Genomic DNA, 19,597 nt, shown 5'->3' with positions numbered 1-19,597 from the left:
CATTTACATAAAGTGAAGATAATTCAGTTTCCAGCCTGTTGTTGTAGTGTTGAGGTTGGGGTGCTCTTACCATGGCACCGACTCCATAGGCAGCAGCAGCAGGACCTAGAGCGTGGTAGGGATCTGTAGTGTACACTCGTCCATAACTGTCCCAGGGGAATACCAACACACATCTTTTAGCTGCACATAGTTAGTGAGAATATAACACACACCTTGCACTGAATAGGCTGAGATATTACAATCACATAACAAAATATTTGTAAGATCAAGTGTATCATAAATACCCACCAAAAAAAAACACAACTAAATAATTTATACTGTGAGTCATAGCCTAGCATGTTATTGTTTAAAAGTCTGGTCACATTATTGCATTTCGAGGCTGCTGGTTTTGGATGCAAGTCCTCAGACGAACGTCCTTATTCTTACCTGTCACTGTAAGCGGCAGCAGCGGCAGCAGTTGCCCCGGTTACAGCAGCAGGCTGAGCAAAGCGATAGGCAGCGGCAGGATAGCCTCCCTGGGAGACAGAGGGACAAATGGAGGTTATCACCACAGTACAGCTGAGGTAGACAGGATTATTACTGAGGCAGAGTTGTGTAAGTGCAGAGTGAGTTAAAGAATCACACAGTACAACGACCAAGTTTAGAACATTTGTGGTTAAAGATTGAAGTATTAACAACAAATAAAAATAAATAAAAAACAGTGGAGGTTGTTGACAATCGTCAATAATGCAGCATATCAAAGATTCAGAATTATAGAGAAAGATATAAGTAACATTTACACGAATCATCCATATTATCTTTGTGATCTCTCATATGCATATAATAGACAAAGAAAGAGGGGGAAAATAGAGATGGCACACGCAAACACACTCACAGTGTCACCTCCTGGCATTGAGACAGCATGCATGCCCCTATTCAACGCAAACTTATTTGAACACACCACTGCATTTGGACCTAATCATACAGAACACAACCCCCAGCATTCCCCTGGAAACCTGCAGTACAACTAGTGACAGGACAGAGGCAGGGGGAGGGGGGCTGAGGGGGAGAAGATAAGGGGGAGAGGGGAAAGGTAGGCCTATGCCTATAGTGCATGCAGACGTTGATCAGCATGCTTCAGTAATTGTAGCTCCAGACAGAGTTGAGACCGGGAAGGGGTTGGGGACAGGCTTTAGTAATAAGAAACTGTGTTCTCCTCATCTTTAATTTCAGCCCCATAGGGCACTGCTGCTACACAGATAGAGTATCTTCCAGCTCATCTCTGTACCTGTTACAGCTATGGATGTTACTCAGCATAATGGCTGTGGTAACTTCCAATTATAAGAAATGGTGCTGGGAACAATGGTGTTTGTATGAAATAAGAGGCTCTCTGCCAGTGACTTAAAGGACAAATACAACTGCCGTCTTTCATGTTATCACTGTCAGCAGTCTAAATTTCAGAGACCAGGTTCTCCTTGAACAAACTGCCAAAAAACACACGCTGTTTAGTAGCTTAGTAACAAACCCCTTCCCCACAATCCACCTGTGCAGATGTCAGTGAGTTAGTAGGAAAATGAAAAAAGCAAGTTACCGTTTCAAAACAAAACAACATCAAAAGATCATAATCACCAGAGGGATAACACAAATGCACACTGTGTTTGGTAATTGACCCTACCTGAGCCAATCTGCTACTAATGACTGAGTCCTGAAACACTATTCTATAGAGAGAACAGAAACAGCCATTGTCAACCTGGACGCACGCACACTGACAGACATGCGGCCTGACACAAGCGCACACAGAGCGGCCCGGCTACCCATGTTGGAACCCCGTGTTACAACACCAGACTACAACATCCTCTGTTACAGTCGGTCTGTCCTCTGGGGAAACTCAGACCCACTGGTGTGATTCCAAGCAGTGGTGGACTGGTAAAATAAAGAGTGTTACCCTTAGCATAATTCAATATAGGAGCTGTGTGCATGAAACAGTTGATTTTTTCAGTCACATTTGGGCAGCTCTGTGCAGCGCATTTACGTATGCACATGCAGAAACGCACAGAGAGAAAGGAGAGAGAGTCGTGAGGGAGAGTGAGGAGTGGGAATATACTTACGTATAAGTCTGCAGCTCCATAAAACCCACCATCCTGATACACCACGCTGAGAGAGAAAGTCAGATAGGGGCAGATAGAGGAGATTGCAGGTGAAGAGAGGGCAGACAGAAAGAGAGGGATGGAGGGAGGAGAGAGGGAGGGACAAAGGAGGGAGGAACAGGAGAAGTGGAGATGGAAGGGTCGGTGTGTACAGTGAGATGGTCCAAGACCAGAGTGGCAGGAACGAAAGCCAGGGTGGATGAAAGTAAACAGTGAGATGATTGAGGGGAAAGGTGAACGCACAAAGAGAGAGAGAGAGAGATAGAAAAGTTATTTCACACACATGCAGCATGCAGAGGAAATACCACTTCCATTAATTTCTTCCATTACTGCTGAACAAAGTGGTAATGATAAACATGACTGTACTATAGGGTACCATCCTCTAGCAGCATCCCCCAGGGAGAGGGAATGGAGGCTCATTTACATTGATGAGGAAAAGGTCCTTGACAGACAGAGAGGACAAGTCAGCCAGTCGTTTGTTTGAAGACAGGCAGTAGTGGATTAAATACGGAAGAGGCATTTCCTACAGCACTAGTTTTTAAAATCCAAAATATCACAGCAATTGCATCCTCATTAACCAATTGGCAAAGCCCAGCAACATGCAACACAGTACAATTTCTCTATGAGACAATCTTGCGGAATTACTGGAACATAGAAAAATATGAAAAAAATGTGTCTGGTCTTTCTGTGCAGCGTGACGCACAGGATCAAATTAGTGTTCTGCTCTGCATCAGAGGGAGTTTGTGTATGAGTGTCTATACTACCAAATTAATGACATTACGCTTATTGGTATTTATAGTAAACTATTGAGGAATGTATAGAAATGTGTAAATATGTCATCTTATGTGTGTCCTTTCAGAGGATGGATTCTGTAGTTGAATCTGTTACCCAGGGTAGGCAGGGAGGGCAGGCTGCGGCACTGCCGCACGCACGGCGCTGTACACTGGCCTCCCCCGGCCCCTAAGGTGGGCACCACGGAACGCAGCTGCCGTGGAGGCCGCCGCTGCCGCAGACGGGTAGGGGAACCCTGGAACTGAGGGAGAGGAAAGGAGAGAGAGAGAGAATGAACATCCAACGCCTGGGGGGCACTATGAATTAGGAATGTGTAAATGAAGACAAGTGGATTTGGGTGAAATAAAGGGCATGCAATCTAAGAGGAAGACAAGGTTTACCTGCATAGAGCTCTGGTCCGTACATAGCCTGCACCATTGGGCTTAACTTCCACCCAGCTGAGAAGCAGAGAGGAGGCAGAAACAGGAGGGTTTCATATAGATAGTGGATACACAGGAAGATGGGTATTGAAGTGTTGTATGGATCGTAATGAGGCTAATGGAGCGGTGTGCATCTGGTTACCGTATGGCAGGGTGCTAAGGGCCTCTCCGTTGGGGTAGGGGCTGACCATCTTCTTATTGGTCATCACCCTGGCCGTGGCATTGTTAACCTGGGGAGTGGGAGGAGGGACAGTGAGCACAACGTTTGGCCTGTTCTATTCAATGGAGGAAACACATATAAACACTCTGATATAAAAGACAAATCACACAAGTGGACCAATATTAGACATTTACAGTTGATAGCAATTCATAAATAAACAATACCTAAAAATGAATGTGTGAATAATACAATGGTAATAACACTCCTGCTGTCTAACAACACCATCTTCATCATTTGCCAATAAAATAGTGATTGTGTGTCCACATACAGGGAGGCCATAGTTACAGTCTGCTCCCATTCACCATCACTGGATCATTCACATCAATATGGTGGTGGGTTTGACGCATCACATCGTTAATTCATCCCTGCCAGGCTGCCTCCTTCCTAGCCAGTTATACGACAGCTGACAACATCGGTTATGATTAAGCAGTCTCTGCTCTCCCTTACGGTGTGTATGTGAGTGTGTGTGCACGCGTGTACATCAGTTGGTGGAGGGTTGTTAGGGGGAATCTTAGTCATGCAATTAAAGTGTTCTGCCCAAGAGGAGTGTAATCGATGATTCATTGTTTCGAGACAACTAGCTATACTGAGAGCCAGTGGTTGTGCCCAGCGGTGAGAGGAGAGAGAGAGAGCGAGAGCGAGAGCGAGAGCGAGAGCGAGAGAGATCTATAGGTAAGAGAAGAAAAGAAGACAGAGAGATAAGGTGAAGGAGAAGAGCTGGGATACGTGGCACTGCAGGAGAATAATAATATGTGTTTGTAGTATGCAGGTGTGTGAACAAAGGCTGGCATTTCTGTCTAGTGCTGCACCCGGCTGTTGGAGGCCCAAGATGGCTGCTAGCTAGGCTTATCCCCTCACTGAACTTCAAAGGGCCATATTAGGCTCCCTTAATCTTTATCCATCTCCTTTGATGGGATTTATGAGAATGACTGTTGTGCCGTGCAATTGCAGTTTGAGTGTGACGTTGCGCCATGTCAAACTTTGTTGTGAGCTACTAATGACCTATCGGCCAATTGGAGAGCTCTATGTGATGAGGTTCCATTTAGAAGGCCATTATAGATTTAGCCGCCTTCAACACCCCGCTAGTCATACTCTTTATCACTGATTCAAATGGAAATTAGATTTACCTAATTTTCCTTCATTGCAAATGAGATGGTCAGCCTTGAGTGATTCAATTAGCTGACGTAATTGTCCCTGTGAGGGAAGACACTAAAATAAAACAAATAAATCAGCCTAATGAATCAGATTAACGCTGATAATCTTTTTACATCACAGCATTCATATCCGGGTCACTTATAAAGCTCTATTTTGGGTGTGATAACTGGGCAATGATCAATTTCCTTATGTATATTTAGTGGTGTATGTCAATGCCAGGGGAGGTAATGCAATTTGATCAATCTCACAGAGAGGTAGACATGCAAATCAAACAGAGACCAAAGTGAGAAACACATCTGCATGGGTTAATAATAAACATTCAACCCCATCCATTCCATCCCACCACTCAACTTAGGACACAAGCCCACAGCAGTCCAGCAGAACTAACAGAACTGGACCAAAGTAACCCAAACCACCCCCAAATTAAACCAAACTTGTTGGGGTTTACCTAAAAAGACATCAACATCAATACATAAAAGGAGGAGGGAGAGAAAGAGGGGTGCAAAAAACATTTGTTGGACAAAATAAATAATTTTATAACACAGAAATTATACGCAGCCAAATATGGGCGCATCACATGACCAAGAGTGAGAGTAAAGAACCAAAAAATGTAATTCAGCCAATCAGCAAGCGTCGGATGCAGCATAGAGACCAATCAAAACAATCGCAGCACTCCCATATCAAACACATACAGAGACAGATGGGACAGGTAAGGAGTTCAGGAGAGGGATGCAGGTGAGAGAGAGAGACAGAGATACAGAGCCAGTCCACATACAGAAACAGGGAAACACAAAGATGGTGTAAGGAAGAGAGAGACATTGTCTACATAAGCAACAACAACAAAAATCAACAATTACTTTCTCAAAAACAAAAATAACAAATACCAAGGTGCGTCATTCAAAAAAAAGCAATTAGATTCTGTGACCATTCTCCAAAAAATCTCCCTAAGTTGTATGTGGAGGGATAGAGGGACAGAGAGACAGAGCACCAAAGGATGAAGGGAAGAGAGAGAAGAACAATCCTCATACCCCAAAAAAGAGAAATCAAATAATACATGATTCACTGCCAGGCATTATTACTGTGTCACAAACTAAGACCAGTACAGAAACTACTATACACACACAATTCAATAAAGGAAAACCAAACCAAAGAAGATAAAAGGACAGCAAAAGACAGACCAAAGGATCACCGAGTTAAAAACCCAATGTGTTTATATAAATCATTATTTAAACCCCATATCTTTTCAGAAATTAGGCTATTCTACAAAGGTATTTACAGAACAGAATTACATCTGTGTGCTTTTAAGTCCTTGTTGTTAATCCCATTAATATAGACTACTACACTCACTACAGAGTGATTGAGTATTCTCTTAAAGTGCATTCCATAAGATTCCCTGCTACTGCTCGCAATTTGAACTTCAAAAATCCTCAAACTTTAAGAGGACCAACACGATTAACACAGTTTTTCATTGTGAAGAGAAAATATGGACAGATGGATGAGCCATCCTTTCTAAACAATTACAATTTCACTTACTCCTGTGACAGATATATTTTTGACTGCTTAATGGACATAAAGCTTGTACCTTTTGTTAATGCAGGGGCGTAGCCAGAAATTGGTAGGTGGGCATGCAGAAATGTGGATTGGCCAACAGGGCCAATCCAATCTGATTGGGTGGACCTGGCAGGACCTGGCTCCCCAGTGGGTAGGCCTGTGTCCACCCAAGCCCACAAATGCCTATGACCCTGTTTTAATGTTTCGGTTTCCATGAGTGATTCTCCCTGAAGTTTCAAAACGTGAAATACATAAGCATATACACTTTAGCGCAGTATACTTTCATATTTAGAACATAGAAAAAAACATAGAATTAGGAATTAGAATACTAGAATGGACATTAATCTTTTTATGATGGGATAAAGGTCAGCCATTTTGGTCAGGGAGTTGGTCTAACATGGTTTGCCAGTGCTGTGATAAGATCATGTAAAACAGGGATGGGCAACTAGCGGCCGCAGCCCCCCTTTTGAAGGCCCTCTGATATTTATTTGGGGGGGGAATTCAGTCGGGGTCTCAACTTACTGTTGAAGTAGAATAGTGCAATACACAAGGTGCAATTTCGAAATTTGGTTGTGCATCAACTGTTTTTATCTTGTTATGTCAGTCACTGATAGTCACTCAATTAGCCCATGTCAGCTAACATTTTTTAGATTGGTAAGTTAGTCTAGCAGCCAGCTATCTAAACTTGTAGTAATCAAGGTCGAATTAGAGCCCGGGGGGCACCCATTGATTTTGTTAGTCAGTCTCACTCAGATATATTAAAAACTGCAACATCTCTCTCCACCCTATGGCAAAATGTGTAGGATTGCAGGAAATGAACTGCAAAACTGCTAATTGTCCTCTCCGACCCAAGGCAAAATGAGTAGAATTGCACGTAATTAACTCTAAAACTGGGGGAAAAATCATTACATTTGTCCTAAAATTTGAAAAATCTTCTCTCCGCCCTATGTCACATTTTTTAGAATGGCAGTAAACTAGCTTTAAAACAGCAACATTTTCTCTATGCCCCATGGCAACATTTGTAGAACTGTAGAATTGCACAAAATGAACTCAAAAGCTTGGAGCAACTGCAGCCCCTCATGATGAGTTGATTTTTTGTGGCCCCCACCATAGTTGCCCATCCCGGATGTAAAATAAGTAATTTGAAGAATTTATCTGCACTGTATGTTTGTTAGCTAGCAAGCCAGCCAGTTTCAGAGGAATGTTTCCATTGGTTTAAAAAATGTAACTGCCAATATGCCAACATTCCATTTGAACAATGCAGTCAATCCACAGCCATACACTGGCTGAAATTAGTTGATGATAGGACTTAGACAAGTTGTAAATGCAACAAATACTGATATTATATCATATAATGAAACTCAACTTCCCATGAAAACAAAAATTTTGCCATGTATGGTTTACATATATTTTAGAGGCTATTTATACAGAAAATTGGTATATACCTTTAAACTGTATTTATAATTATATCACAATATTTTAGGTTGACAATAATTTGATTACACCATTTATGATTTATCACATACCTTACTTTAACTTTCCTACATAAGTAAAATCTGGATTATGCCTCTACAGCCATTAATTCCAATTAGACTGGTTTGGATTTCTCCCTAACCAATATGGCTGCAATTTTAACCCCATTCTGGAACTTTGAGGGCTTATGAAATAGCCCCTCTAGTAATTTAATAAGATCTCTATGGAAAAACACACCATGTTGTAGGAAGCAATGCAGTGTTCTAAACATGTCCTCCACCACCATGCGAGTGAGAATTACCATTCTAGCATTCTAATTCTATGCAAAAATTGTCACCCCAACACTTTTCAACAGGGAATCTTACGGCTTGCACAAACTGAGATGGATTTCATTCTACTGCCACTCCCTATTGGACTATGTGCAAGTACAAGTTCAACTGATAAATTATTGTACTTTCCCATCAGCATAAATGATGGGTCCTGTTTGAAAATGGTAACTGTAATTTCTGTGCTACTTTCTATGTGTGCCTGAAAGCAGAAGAGCCACATGTTGTGCATTAGGATTTAAAGCTTCAATATGTAACTTTTTGGGGACCCGACCAAATTCACATAGAAATGTGAGTTATAGATCTGTCATTCTCATTGAAAGAAAGTCTAAGAAGCGGTAGATCTGTTCCATGTACGCTATTTCTATGCTTCCGTTCTTAAGTTTAGTTTGAGTCTTTTACTTTCAGTTTTGTACACCAGCTTCAAACAGCTGAAAATACAATATATTTTCGTTATTGAAAATATATTTAGATGGTACAATGATTCTCTACACTATAGATCGCTTGTTTGTCACAAACTGAAATTAGGCTAACTATTGGAATTTTTTCAACCAGGAAATGGCGAAGCGATTTCGGCCTATTGCACATTTACACTTGACACAGGCCCTCCCATGAATCTGAAACCCACCCAATACTGGAGACAAAGAAAAGTTACTCTCAAAATATTTATTTTCCCCTTAACTAACATTGACTGAAGCAGCTGAAGGGATGATAACACAATTGAACAGGAGCCTCCCAGAGAGCCATGGGTTATTGTCATTACTGGTGATTACAATTAATTAGGAAAAATATACATATAATGAAGAATTAATCAAATGGGTTCTGGTCAGCCATGTCATTGCAAAGAGGAGGATGATTAAACTTGGACATTCCCGGGGAGGTGTTAATGAGAGGAGAGAAGGGGAGGGGGAGGGTGTGGGGTGGATCCATTATTATTACTAGTTGGACCAGGCTGTCAATGGGCTGTGTGTCTGTGTCTGTCGGTGTGTGTCTGTGTCTGTCGGTGTGTGTCTGTGTCTGTCGGTGTGTGTCTGTGTCTGTCGGTGTGTGTGTGTGTCTGTCGGTGTGTGTGTGTGTGTCTCATCACTGCTACCTTCCCTATCAATACAGGCCCCATCATAACAGGGATTTATCCTCTGGATAGCTGGGAGATCAGAACAATGCTATGCTGTAGCTAGGCTACCATACATTGGATTGATTTGTAATATACAATACAAAGATGCTGTGGACATAACTAAAGCATGCAACTACTGTACGTCTTGCTCCCAGCATCTACTACCACTAAGCTAATTGACAGATTTGAACTAGCCAAATTAACGGTTTCTTTAGAAATATTCAAAACAATATGTGATTTTGGATCTAATGCCTTTTTCAAGGGTGGGGTGGGGGTCAGATCAGCGATTATGTCATTTATACACAACTTACCGTTGCCGAAGAAACAGCGTGAGGACACGCGAGTGGTTACCGTGGAGACTGACAACACACATAGAAGTCATCAGGGAAACAGAAAGAATATAATAACAAATAAATAAACCAACAAACAACCCAATAAATTAAAAGAAAAATCCCCCCAATGTGAAATAAAAATGGGGATAACAGTTGAAAGCAGTGAGAGTTTTTGAGAGAAAGAGAGAAAGTGAGAGAGAAATCATCTAAAATGAGTTTCTGCTCAATGCATGAGCATCTTTTCATTTACTTGTGAAGAGAGACAGATCGACGGACTGGAGGGGTGCTTCTTTCAACGTATGCAAATTATAGTGGTCATAAGAGAGGAGTAAGAGACTCAAAAACCAGGTCGACCACTTTCGTATTAAGAGATTGGCTTAATTGCGTCTGAAAATAGGTCTCCCACGGTCAAGAGTGACAGTATAAATACTTAAGTGAAATGTAGCGTAAAATGATTCTTAGTAAAAGGCGACGTGGGCAGGATTCATATTTTGATCCGCAGAGGGGGGTAATTGTATTTTTTTTTTAATACTTTGGAACATTTAGCTCCACCATGAATAACAACAAAATAACTAGAAAAAAAGAGAGGATGGGGGTAAGGGACTAAAGACTAAAATATAACACGTGAAAAGAAATACAATGAGAGGTATTACACACACAGGGGCACGTAGACAAGACAAGAGGGTGAGGACCAGGGAGTGTCACACAGAGAAACACATAACAGTGGAGAAACAAAGGAAGACAAACTCGACTGGCATGGGGAGAGAGAGAGAGAGAGAGAGAGAGAGAGAGAGAGAGAGAGAGAGAGAGAGAAGCCTGTGGTCTGGGAGAAAGAGAGAGGAGTGGAAAGGGAACAGTTCATACTCCCTGTCCCCTTTCCTTTTGCCCTGCTCTCACATCAACACACACACACATACAACCACACCAATCCATTCACAGGTTCACCCCTTTTTCTCTGTCAATCATGCAAAGTATCTGAAACAAACAACAACCATGACTAAATCCAAAGCTAAGCCCAGTTGATCACAAACAGCCCATTTCGAGCAGTAATACACTTCTGGAGCGCAGAGTGATCACAGCCTTCTTTTGATTTGAGCCAATTCACATCTAAAGCTCAATTAAAAGACCTGGTGTTGAAAAAAGATTCAAATCAATGCCTTTTCAATTAGGTTGACACCGAGGTAGAATGTCAGGATTAAACGTCAAGTCTGATTGGTTTTCTTGAAGAACATAACCCTTTTCTTTAAAAGACTGACAAAACGTATTCAAATGGAGGCTGTGAGCGGTTTGCCACCCGCAGTAGTGTAGCGTACATCTATCACTGATTGAGAACGGATCAGCCATGCAGGATCAGATGAACAGCACCAGTAAGTCAGTACTTATCACGCTCATTTCTCTCTTTAGTCTGAGACTCAGGCTCATGCAGTGGTGATATGGTTGGTCTCGGAGTGAGGAGCTCTCCTCTCTAAGACCCTGTGTCTGATGAGATGCATGCAGACTCAAGAGCACCAGGGGACGAGACGTCGCTCGTTCTCATTATTACCACTACTTGGGTGATAGTCTACACCTTCATATTCTACTGCATCTAATGTCTGTCTAAAACTCTGCGCCACGGAGTAATCACTTCCCATCACACCAACACGTCAACAAGAGCGGCATGCTTCAGGGTGAGAGAGACACCTACACGTTCAATACACTTACTACTACAGTACTTCAGGGTGGGAAATGTGGTGTGACAGCACAGTGAAAAGACTTAAAGGGCTTAATCCGTCAAATGTCGGGGTATCCCACAGTCAAATGTCTTAAATGTCACTTTCAAAACATCAGTGTGATGAGTTGCTTGATGGCATATAATTGTCACTGCCTGAAAATTGATTAAATGTCTATGGGGTGTGATGTCAATGTCTTTAGTTAGAGTGCTTTTTGTGGAATACCCTTTGATATGAGGAGGACACACACACAAACACAGACTGATGGAGGAGATGCATGGTGTGTGTGCAGACTTAGACACAGAGTAGTGGAGTGGAGACACAAACAGCAGGAAGACTAGTGAATTGGACCACTTACATGGGTACACTGGACGCGCACGGGAAACTGACTTCTTCAAAGCGCAGAGTTTTATTCCAGACAAAAAGAAGTACACTTCGATGTAATATAATAGGTCACTGCAGAGATCAATACTACACTCTATGTAGAACCAATAGCCATGCACACTTAGGATTCCAAACTAACTAGCTAGGAGAAAAACCACTACAGATTCCCATGCACTGACAGACTTCAGTCAACAACATGAAATAAATCCTTCAATCCAATCAACAACTATTGCCTTTTTTTGTTTTATGGATGGACAGACCTTCATAAAAGTAGCAAGGCATTTTCAACTTTCAGAACACGTCATGCCAAACAACCAAAAGTCCACATCACTATCACCAAAATCATGTAAAAGTCTTAACAAAATAGCCGATATAAACGACATGCAAGAAATCAGACTGTCCGCACTAGTGCCGCATTGACATCCATGTTAGAACACCATAGTATTATCATGCACACATACTTCCAATAAATCCCATGCAAAAGGATAGCAAACAGAGAATTTTCACACTCCTGATTTCAAAAACTATCTGGTAAAATACTACCATGGCATATCTTTCAGAGTTTCCTAAGCAAAACAAAGTGTAATCTAATCCTAGCCTAGTACGGGGCCACTAAAACTGACCATTCCCCATTCCAACATTCCCTATGTCAGAACATTGCCTCTAAGCTTAGCCAGTTTTTAATTAGTATCTTCACATCTGTTAGAATAACGGCAATTGTTTAAAAAAACTATTGAAATTGTATGACCAATGACTAAGCTAGGGTTGCAAACAACTTCTAGGAGAAAGAAGAACCGTCACATAGCATTGGCTCAAAGGAATGCTGGGCTTTTCCTTCGGTGTTGAATGAGCGTATAAATACAGAACAACCTTTATTTGGCCTTAGTCTGTACGGCTGTTCTAACCCATGCACTAGTCAAACACAGACAAACCTGATGACAGACACTCCTGTTGACCCATGCAGTTTACAAAGGACTGGCCACAGCGTCAGATAGTACAACTACTGTCACACATGCAGCAATGATAAAAAGTGAAGAAGAGTGAGGGAAACTGCCCTACAATTAAAGTGATAAAGATCATGCATGAAACAAGAAGATACTACAAAGACTACAGAGACAGAAGTTACAGAACTACCAGGGCCAAACAAATAGGTTGTTGATTTATATAAGTTTAACTGATGCAGGTTTTCATTGGGCTCCATCAGTATCCATTCAACTTGCTGATTGACTGAAGGTGAAGTTTAGGGCTTATAGACCATTGGATGCAGGTGTCATTCAGAACCAGATGTTGGAGAGTTGCAGATGAATCCCAGGCGGGACCAGCCATCACCATCATGCAGGACACAACTCCCACAGCAAGGAGGCAGGAGCCCATGCAGAATTGTGATTGGCTAAGAACCTGGCTTATAATAGATCTGCTCCAGAGATGGGTAGGATAGCACTGGCACGCAAACTGACAATATTTCAAAGAAAAACATGCATCTTCTCAGCTTCTCCCCAACCCTGAAACAATCACATACGAGCCACACTTTCATTACAAATATAATTGTGAAAGGACGGAGCTTAATATCAAATATATGCCGTAGTTATTTTACAGATGGAGAGTAGAGGAGTGCATGCATTGTGCTGCATGCTGGAGGCCAGGCGCCATAAGCTTGTCACAACCACTTTGCAGCACGGGAAAAAAAGGAACATTCTAGATTAGGGACTAAGATATGAGCAACCCGGCTACAATCGGCCATGCATCATCGTCTTATCATGTTCTCCTAATGTCCCGCGGTTCCAGCAACAGAGAAAGATTATTTAGATTGTATTTTGAAATCAAAGGCAGTGGAAGCTATAATAAGAAATAAGAAATGGTGCAAGACAGAACTGAGACCTAAACGATGCAGAGAGAGGAAACTTCCCAGCATGCCTTGAGGTGTCCCAACTCTCCCCACGCCCCAAATGAACCAGGGAACAAGACAAACCCCCAAAAAAATTAAACGGCAGCAAACCATCTGGGGGTACCAGCAGAGACCACATCAGAGCATGTCAGTGTAAAAGGATGGCAGCTAGCGGAATCAGTGTACAGGCAGAGGAACAATGGCAGTAGGAGGAGATGGGTTAAATTACCTCTATCTTGCGACCTTCCACTAGCGTGCCGTGAAGCCTTTCCCGGGCTTTCTCCGCGTCGGCGCTGGTCTCAAACGTGACGAAGCCAAAGCCCTGGGGTAGACAGACAGAGGGGAAAGAGGAGCACCACAAAGACACCGTAAGGAGAGAGGTGGAAGAAACATACTGGTTGTTTTAGAGAAAATCAAAGCCCTTTGAGTTAGCAAGTTTCACTCATTTCATTACACATTTACTGAACAGGTATACAGTTGTAATCACTGGTTTATACAGTTGTTTGTTCTAGAACTGATACAGTGGTTACTGATTAGTGAAGGGTTGGGCAAATGGAATTTCGAAATTCAACGGAAGGCCGCACAGACTTTCTTGTAACCAATTTGCTTGTCAAAATCAATTTGCAGGCCAGAAAAAGGGCAGTTATTAGAAAATATATAAGTCCATTATAATTTCGACATACTTTCAATCTAGTTTTAGATGTTCAACAGCGGCCTGGAGTGTTATTTTTACCCATAATACTACCCGTTGTTTATACTATCAGTGCAGGTCAGTAAGACACAGTGCAGTGTAGAAAATGTATCATTTAGACACAGTCCTGTAAAGTTACATTTGACTTTTTCATCATAATAATTTCCCCAGTGGTGGGACTGAGGACATGTTACCATCTCACTCACCTTTGAGCCCCTCTCATTGAAAATGATCTCAACATCAATAATCTTCCCAAATTGCTGAAAATCAACAAACACAAGAATTTAGGATACAAACCAAAATTGCATTATATACTCTGTTTAATTAATTAACAATCAGGGGTGAACTAAACCTGCAGCACACTAGGAGGCAGTATTGTACCAAAATAAACTCTCAATCAAATTGCACCTACCTTCTATTGTCTCCATTTCTATCCCTTTAACAAGTTACTAATGCCTTCCTTTCCTCAATCATTCACTAACTACTGACTACCTCTCTATGGCTCTCATGGCCCTGTGATAGAGCAAATCAAAGAATATGAGTGTTCCTCCCTTTGTGACTGCCTGGCCCTTTGTTCTTCTCAACACCCACTCTGACACCAACCATCAATTAAACAACAGGTGGGTTAGTTATACTGATATAATCCTCATCTCAAAGGACAACAAGGAAGTTCCCAGATTCTTACCCCAAACATCTGCCTGAGGTCAGGGTCTCGGAAGCGGAAGGGGATGTTGGAGACGTGAAGTCGTTTTGGGGTTCCTTTGGCCTCTGAGGCGTCAGCACCGGATACTCCTCCTGCTAATTCTACTGCCACGCACTGCCCCACTCCATCTACCTGTCCTGGGGACACCTCTATCTGCTGGGGGGGGGGAGAGAAAGAGAGAGAGAGAGAGAGAGAGAGAGAGAGAGAGAGAGAGAGAGAGAGAGAGAGAGAGAGAGAGAGAGAGAGAGAAAAAGAGAGAAAAAGAGAGAAAAGGAGAGAGAGAGGCTGATAAATGGAATGAACCGAGTACTCTCAAGCATTGTCGGGACAAATGCTGAGAGTGAGCCTAACAACAAAACCAACCATAACACTCACCGGGGTGGGTAAGACGTTGGGAGTGGTGGCTGAGCCATTTGTTCCAGCCCCTGAATCCGATGGCCCCTGCCCACCTGCACCAAACAAAGCACCGCCAAACTCTGTCCCCAGGCCGTTCTGCGGAGGGGGTGGTGGAGGGAACGCTGAGAAGGGCGGGGGCACCAGCCCCTCCTGGCCCCCCGTTGAATCTTGAGAACCCTGAAGGAGAGGAGAAGACAGGGTTAATACTGGTAGGCATGACTGTACTGTGCCGTGCAGATGGGGGCAGGGAGAGAGACTAGAACGAGGGTTAAAAACACAGCTTAAATTTCACCCTCCCTCCTACTCCGTCTCTCTCTACATATCTCTGACAGAAGAGCGTTTCAGTCAGCCTACCATTAAATATTCACTGCAACCACATCTATTATTGACAGTCACAAAATCTGATACACACACACACACACTGCTACACAAACATGCTAACTATCCATGTACACACATATCCAGACAATATTTACAAAATTTTTTACCTGTTATACCCTGTGAAAACAGATACTGCTATCCTATTTAGTTACACTTGATATGAATTCATATCATAAGCAGTTGAGTTGGGAGACAGCTCCAGGCCATTGCCACAGCACTGTTACTATGCTGTCTTCATGATAAGCACGGTAATGGATTGTAGCGTTGGCCGGTCACGATTTAAAAAAAGGTGTCAGTTATGTGTTGTGGTATGGTATGGTGACACTGTGATATAGCACTCTTCAGTCACACACTCAAGGACATCCTGTAATAACTTCAAAAGCACCCCAACTGTGCTCAGAAAGAGCTCAGTAAAAGCCTGTAGGGAGGCAGGAGTAGGAGTGGGAGTGGGGGGGGGGGGGGGGTAGCGCCATTTTGTTTCGGGCCATGAAACTGCTTCGTGGCCTTCCAGGCATGATGACAGCATCCAATACCATTAAAACAGGCCAGTCAGTCAGTCAGCCAGGCCTAGGCGAGGCGACACCCAGGCTCCAGACAGCCTTTTTAATTACCAGGGAAACTAAGTTGCGGTGCAGTAAAGTAAATGAGGATTCACTAATCCCAGAGACTGCAGACTTCTCATCTTGAAACGACAGTGGAAAGAACCGTCCCAGCTACTGTTAAATCCCCTTTACTAGATAAGGAGGAGTGAACTTTCGGTTCTGTGCCTCTAAGATAACGAGTGCAACAAAAGTAGATTTAATTCAGAACAGGATGGAAAAACTGTTCTACTCCTATATTCCACCAGCCACTTCTTATGTATTCCAGTTCATATTAATCGCGTATGAGGCTGATTGCATACTGCATTCATTGCAATGCCAATAACTTAATAATAACAATAGCACAAACGCCACAATCCTGCATAAAACGGGGAGGATGATTAAATGAAGGAGGATTCCAAATAGGTTAAATGTAGGGAATTAAAGACTCCTTCCTCCTGTAAAGACATGTCATCCATAAACATGCACAAGCCTGTAACAAGCCAGTAAAGGGTGCTTCTCATTGTCTGAGTCACAGGGACCAAATCCAAATCTGTGTTGGAGGCTCAGAGGATGGGGGTGGGGTGGAAGAGTAGTGGGTGTTTCTAGCAGTACAGTATCTCGATCATGTGAGTACTGGAATGGATATTTAGGCTACTCACTGGTATCCACTGATGGATGGACAAAGCTAAATAGTAGGAGAAGGTACTGGCTGGGGCCTGGTAGCACTCAACACATTTGTCAACTGGACATTCCTGCCACACTGACTGAGAGGTAACAGTAACACTGCCCTAAATGGCTGTATCTCACACACAGAGCAGGAGAGGAGGGAGAGAGAGAAAGGAGGGAGACGGTATTATAAAAGGGAGTCATGCTGTGTTGCAAAAAGGAAAGGATAAAATAATATCTGGAAAAACACTGTATTAAAAACTGAAACTGAATTATCAAATTGTTTACAAATTTCAGGAGACCGAGGGGGTTGTACAGTCAATTGTATAATATTTCACAAATATGTATATCTGTATACAATACAGCATATCATAACTCACTAGTAAGCCACTAGGTGATGTTCAAAAGCAATGCAGGAATTAATATAAAATAGTCTAAGCATAACTAATCTCATTTGACCACAAGGTACCCTTTCAAAATAACTTCAGAATTACTCTTCTGCATAAACGTATATAACACAATATTAAATGCACCATCTGAATTACGACAGGCTAAACTCTGCATCCCTCTTTCTCTTCACGCACAGTGGCGGTAGTACAGAAGTGTTACCTGAGACACCATAGGTTTTTCCATACACCAAGAGGACCGGGGGGAGAGAGAGGGCTTGCAATGTGGGTCAAAATATTCAGCGAATATGTGTGCAGTGATTGCAGCGTAATAAAATAATTAGAATTAAATTGCACAGGACACAGTCAGTGAAGAGCGTTAGTAGACTACAGTAATCTCTTTAACCAGTTAGTTAGTCTAATCCCAATCCGTTTATCATGGCAGAATAACTGAATGACCACTATTAATCTATCGCCTACTGTGACGCATTGCTTTTCATTAAATATGCCGCCTCTTTCCCCCTTTCTCTCCAATGCAGTAGTACGCTCCTCTTCCTTTTTCTGCAGCTGGAGAAGTAGATATGCTTTCCCTCTCCTTTTTCCTCTGCTTCTTCACCCTCCTCGCTTGATGAAATCCAGACGAGGGTTTCTACCTCTGCCCCCCCAAGTCAGTCAAAGCCACCGCCGCTACGAAACGTGACCCATGGAGCCCAAGAGCCAGTCAAGCATAGCGCTGTAGCTCCTCCCATCTCCATGTAAGGGTGCCTATGTGCTGAAACCCTGTCACTCCTTCAGGGTTGTCAACCAATGAAAATCACAATGCATTATATACAGCCTATCCCTCCGCGGTACATTAACAGCTAATTGGCTTAAACCCTACAGGCACCACAAGCAAAATAACACATGGCAATTCATTTAAGGGTAACAGAGCATTGGACTCTTAACAAAATAGTTGATCAGTTTCTAAAGGTCTGGCGGTAGTATAGGCTATTGTATTCACTGACATAAATGTATCAAATAGATCAGAGGTTGTTGTTGGCCATGAAGGATGGGACCATGCAAGGCCAGTTGGATGTTCAGTCATACCACACTCTGATTCTGAAAGCCTGGCTGGACCAGTCTCACAGGACACCTTTAAAGACTTCCCTCAGCAGCCTCTCCATTATATACTCCTACAGACTGCACAACGTGAGCCATGTCTACTACGGCTCCAACACCATGGTGGCCATACACAGTCCCAAAACTCTGAAAGATGTCTGGTATGGTATGGTGGAGCAGCAAACCTCATCCCTGACACTTAACCTTTGCCAAGTTCACTGACATGACCCTCCTAATCCTTCAGTCTGTCTTTGAAACGCTGCTCTATGCAGCTAATTGCAGAGCGAAACAACCCAGCACCCTAAGACATAGCCTGCTGTAGGGGGATGAATTAGTGTATTTGGGAGGATTAACATCCATGCCCAATTGCTGTTCCCCACAATATTTGATTGAGTCAGCCACCAACACTAGTGAGGATTGCCTCTCTTTCAGCCCAGAGAAGAAGACAAGAGAATAAACGCTGCTGCGCCATGTGTCCATTGAACTGAACCAGCTCCGTCAGCCGATAGTGGGGGAAGGGGCTTAAGGAGCCTCTGAGACTCAACACTGCACTGCAGCAGAACTGGCCATTGTTTCTGTCAGTCACAATAGTGCATGTGTGCAAATTAACATACTTGCTGTGCTGTCTATTCAAAGCTCAATGCTGTTCTGCATGTCCCTTGAGCCAGCTGGATTGTCAATACTGCAGGTTTAGATAGATGGGCAGAGTGAGGAGCAGTAAGCCTGTAGTGGAGACGGATGTCTCAGAGTGCATTAGTGCTGCAATACTGTCTGCCAGTTCTGCAGCAGTTTGGTTGGTGCAAATGTGAAGCAGCAGGTAAGTCTCTTACCCCTGGGGGCGCACGCTTGGGTGGGGCTCCCTTTCTAAACCAAGCAGGGTGGCTGCAGTAATGGAGGTGATGCAGCAAAATACACCTCCATCACACCATTTCTCAGAACCCGGCACTCATACTGTTGGTTGCTGTGTTTGCACTTTGCTTGGTTGCATCATAGCAAAGCTGTAAGTTCAATTGATGGGGTAGCAAACACAGCATTTATAACACTAACACACTCACAAGCATACACTTTAATCTGGGTTATAATGAAGAAATGTAATCTAAAATAAGGCATTTTCTTAACCTCATTTCTCTCTCTATCTCCCATGGAACAGTGGATGATTGGTGACACCTTTAAAATCCATTCACACTTGAACCCCCCCACCACCCCCAC

At 42.9% G+C, this 19,597-nt stretch overlaps 1 protein-coding gene across 9 annotated transcripts in view; it reads right to left on the bottom strand.

The window, feature by feature from the left end:
- Positions 1-19,597, bottom strand: part of LOC311104577 (RNA binding protein fox-1 homolog 2-like) — a 38,192-nt gene that overhangs the window by 1,199 nt on the left and 17,396 nt on the right. For 2 of the 9 annotated variants that reach the window (XM_084146447.1, XM_084146451.1), the window contains 10 exons: positions 15,256-15,453; positions 14,863-15,036; positions 14,384-14,437; positions 13,716-13,808; positions 3,480-3,567; positions 3,299-3,355; positions 3,015-3,159; positions 2,088-2,133; positions 427-515; positions 8-146 (listed from right to left, as the gene is read on the bottom strand). In XM_084146447.1, the coding sequence (XP_084002573.1) occupies positions 8-146; positions 427-515; positions 2,088-2,133; positions 3,015-3,159; positions 3,299-3,355; positions 3,480-3,567; positions 13,716-13,808; positions 14,384-14,437; positions 14,863-15,036; positions 15,256-15,453 (1,083 nt within the window). Of the gene's footprint in view, positions 1-7; positions 147-426; positions 516-2,087; positions 2,134-3,014; positions 3,160-3,298; positions 3,356-3,479; positions 3,568-13,715; positions 13,809-14,383; positions 14,438-14,862; positions 15,037-15,255; positions 15,454-17,513; positions 18,031-19,597 lie in introns of those variants that run through there. The other 7 variants (XM_084146449.1, XM_084146454.1, XM_084146448.1 and 4 more) reach the window with 5 other exon arrangements.

The sequence above is a fragment of the Coregonus lavaretus genome, assembly GCF_964263955.1.
Source record: "Coregonus lavaretus genome assembly, chromosome: 2".
In the NCBI taxonomy this organism is placed as follows: Eukaryota; Metazoa; Chordata; class Actinopteri; order Salmoniformes; family Salmonidae; genus Coregonus; species Coregonus lavaretus.
The sequence above is the reverse complement of the archived record's forward strand: the minus strand, read 5'-3'. Positions and strand labels throughout refer to the sequence as shown.